General features: G+C 38.8%; 1 protein-coding gene across 1 annotated transcript; it reads left to right on the forward strand.

Annotated features, from left to right (window-relative positions):
* Nucleotides 1-454: 454 nt before the first annotated feature.
* LOC149334061 (uncharacterized) lies at nucleotides 455-2,221 on the forward strand. Its single transcript, XM_089557851.1, has 3 exons — nucleotides 455-928; nucleotides 1,079-1,332; nucleotides 2,069-2,221. Exons 1-3 carry the CDS (start codon nucleotides 523-525, stop codon nucleotides 2,219-2,221), a joined length of 813 nt encoding a protein of 270 aa, XP_089413977.1. The 5' UTR covers nucleotides 455-522.
* Nucleotides 2,222-3,440: the final 1,219 nt, after the last annotated feature.

The following is a 3,440-nucleotide window of genomic DNA, read 5'->3' on the forward strand; positions in this document are numbered from 1 at the left end:
ACGGCACTGAGAGAGATTAAAGGAAGAATAACACATGCAAAACTAGATCATTTGGGAATGGCAATAATATCTCTAGATATAAAAAATGCTTTTAATTCTATTAAACCGGAAATAGTAGCTAAAAAATTGAAAAAATACGAATGCCATCAAAACTTAGTTAAAATATCAGAGAGCGTATTAAGGAACCGGACAATTCAATATGAAACAAAAACAGGGAAAATAGAGAAGAAATTGAACACTGGGTCCCCTCAGGGCTCTCCACTCAGTCCATTATATTGGAATTTAACTACAGGAGATGTCTTCACAATACAAACACAACAAGGAACACACATTCAAGCATTTGCTGACGATTTAACAATATTAATTAAATTCAAGTCCAGGAAAGAATTAGAAGAAAAAGCAAATAACATTTGAAAGGAAATAAATGATTGGAGTAACAAACAAGGACTTAAGTTCAACCCGGACAAATCAAAAATTTTAACAATTGGAAAAGAATATGGAAACCGTCCACCAACAATAAAAATGAACAACAACAGAATTCAAGCAACACAAGAACTGAAAATATTAGGAGTAATCTTTGATTCGAAACTTTCATTTATACCACACCTAAACTACATTAAGAGCAAAATACAAACACTCACAAACAATTTAAATAGATATTCCAGCGCCCAACGTGGAATAAAACCAGAAACCTTGAAGCAAATATACATACGAGGAATAGAAAGACAAATAGTATATGCAGCTCCGGTTTGGTGTGAAAACAAAGTCCTAATTAAAAATAAATTGAAATCAATACAAAGATTACCATTAGTTTTAATAACAAAAGCATACAGAACCACCCCAAATATAGCATTAAATGTATTGGCAAACATTCCACCAGTAATTTTAAAAATTGAACAGGAAAATGAATTGTATTACATCATTAACAGTAGTAAAAGGTTCACATGGAAAGACAAAACATTTACGGGGGAACAAATAGTAGACAAACATGATCTTTGGGATTATCACCCAAGTAAAAAACAAAAATTCAAGTACTTAGATAAAATCGATCAACTTTGTGATTATAACATTAACACAGATGGCTCAAAAGATAAGGAAAAAACGGGAGCAGCATTTGTAGTATTCAATGGAGCCGGAAATATAGTTCAACAAAAACAATTCAAGCTCCCAAGCTATAGTAACAATTTTGAAGCAGAAGTAATCGCTATTGAGAGAGCAGTAGAATACATAGTACAGTGTGAACACACACACACATTTCAGATCATTACAGACAGTCTAAGTACTTTAAAGGCGTTGAATAATTCAAACAATGCAAACCCTTTTGTACAATCTGTCAAAAAGAAATTAATGACAAATGAACATAACATAACATTTGCATACATTAAAGGCCATAGTGGACATATAGGAAACTATAAAGCAGATCAATTGGCAGGGACAGCTTGGAAAACAGGAGAGGAAGTAGAAACATCGGTCACAAAACACTTCATAAAGCAGCAGTTAAAGAAAGAGATAGCAGAGAAATGGAACAATGAATGGAGAGAAAATGGAAACAACACGTACACATATCAATGGATTAAAAACATCAAATACATTCCAACTCATTTCCCAGCAAATCACTATACATCATAAGCAGTCTCAGGACACGGAAGATTTCCATTTTACTTATCACGATTCAACATCATAAATAATTCGAAATGCACATGTGGAACAGAAATAGTAGGTTTTGATCATTACCTAGATAACTGTCCATTGACACTACAACACCGAAAGAAGTTGGAAAAAATTCTAGGCACTGAGTTAACAAAGGGAAAACCAGAAATCATCAAAACAACAGAAACAACTCGAATTTTAACTGAAATGATGAAAGTAATTTTAGAAAAATCGTACGGGTAATCCTCTGTCCTGACCCCCGAAGTATAACACCAAAGCCGGGAGGCTGGTGGCGCAAAGACTTTCAGGGGGGCAGGACATAATAATGTAATCAAGTTCCACAACAACACAAATGCCACTCCAAAAAGAATAATGAAAGAATGTCCATTTCAAGTGCAATTTTTTAGTAGTTTTGCAGATCCAGGACTTCCAGGACTTGCAGAAGCATCAAGCGGACCACAGGAGAAAAAGCGTACGCACCTTGGAGCAGCGGAGCCAGAGGTCACGGGTCATGAATGAAGGTCCAGTGGCTGAGGTCAAGTCAAGGACGAGACAACTAATACAGCAGTGACAACCGTCATAAACCTACAACAGTTCCAGAACTTTCAAGAATGGTCCAGAGGAGTGCGCATAAAAAAATGTAAAAAAGAAAATAAATGCCGCTGAGCTCGGCCGGTGCCCTTGGCTGCGGGACGCTGATGGTAGATTTTCCCCCCTCTTTTTTTTCCCTTCTTTCTTTTTTCTTTTTTTTTCTTTTTCTCTCACTTTCTTTCTATACATCCTTCGTTTCTTTCGGAACAAATCCGTTTTATTTTAATGTACTTTTCTTTTCAATTTCCTTCTACCCGCGGTACTTTAGTGGAGCGGGCGAGGCTACTTTCAACCTCAATCTACTTTCTGTGGTCAATGCCACCACCAGGGCGCAAAAATTTAATTTTCTGTTCAATCGTAAAAGAACGCGATAACCTGTGAATTGCGGTAGGCTGCGCGTGTGCATATTTCAGAAATACGAGACACCCATTCACTGAGCTCATGCTTACCGAGCCGACAGACAGCTCTACCTACCGCCACACTCCTCGCGTGATAATTACCATAGCGGCAAGGCAGCTTGACGTCGTCGATAAACAACCAATGTAAAAAAACATCCGAAGTGCAATTAAGCGAGGAAGCTTCGTGAAGAAGGTTCCGTTTTCTATTGAGTCTACGAGCGTTTCTGACCAAGTACCTGAGAGCTGTTTATGCTGTACCACGCTGTGTTGCCTCGAACGGACCCAGAGCTCTAGTGCAGACCATTTATTTATTGTACAGGGAGAAAAGTGCCCGCTCATAAGTATTCGACTGCTCCGAGTTCGCACAGCATGCACTATCTGTGGGCGATAGCGATTCACAGCCGAGAGTGACAGCTGTTTACAGGGTATTTCTGCGCGATGTCTATCGGCAACGCGAGCTGATGACTATCAGGAGGTATGTAATGCACATTAGAGTCTGGAGTTGTTCATCGGATTGGTGGCATTTGGCTTAGTGCGGTAGTCGTGTAGGGAGCCGATCCCGAAGTGTTTCTACTGACATTATGGGTTCCAGCAGTTTAAATAATGTTTTTTTTTATTATAAACCACATGCAGCAGAGAATTAGCATTAGTAATGCCGTGGTAACGTGCATATCAGCTGATTTTACTACATTCTGATACCTCTTGTCTGAGCGCGTGCAGCTATGATAGGGAGGCCATCGGGTATACATTCTAGACGCGCTAGTGTGCGCTAGTGCGAGCTAGTTTGCGTGAGCTCGGACC

Source organism: Amblyomma mixtum, chromosome 8 (assembly GCF_055824585.1).
Source record: "Amblyomma mixtum isolate Tamu chromosome 8, ASM5582458v1, whole genome shotgun sequence".
Taxonomy (NCBI): Eukaryota; Metazoa; Arthropoda; class Arachnida; order Ixodida; family Ixodidae; genus Amblyomma; species Amblyomma mixtum.

What these genes read in the sequence shown, in the direction of transcription:
- LOC149334061 (XM_089557851.1), top strand. Translation starts at nt 523, where the DNA reads ATGAACAACAACAGAATTCAAGCAACACAAGAACTGAAAATATTAGGA. An exon ending in ATTGTATTACATCATTAACA is followed by an intron (nt 929 to 1,078) that starts GTAGTAAAAGGT and finishes ACATTAACACAG; the next exon opens with ATGGCTCAAAAGATAAGGAA. An exon ending in CAAACCCTTTTGTACAATCT is followed by an intron (nt 1,333 to 2,068) that starts GTCAAAAAGAAA and finishes GTAGTTTTGCAG; the next exon opens with ATCCAGGACTTCCAGGACTT.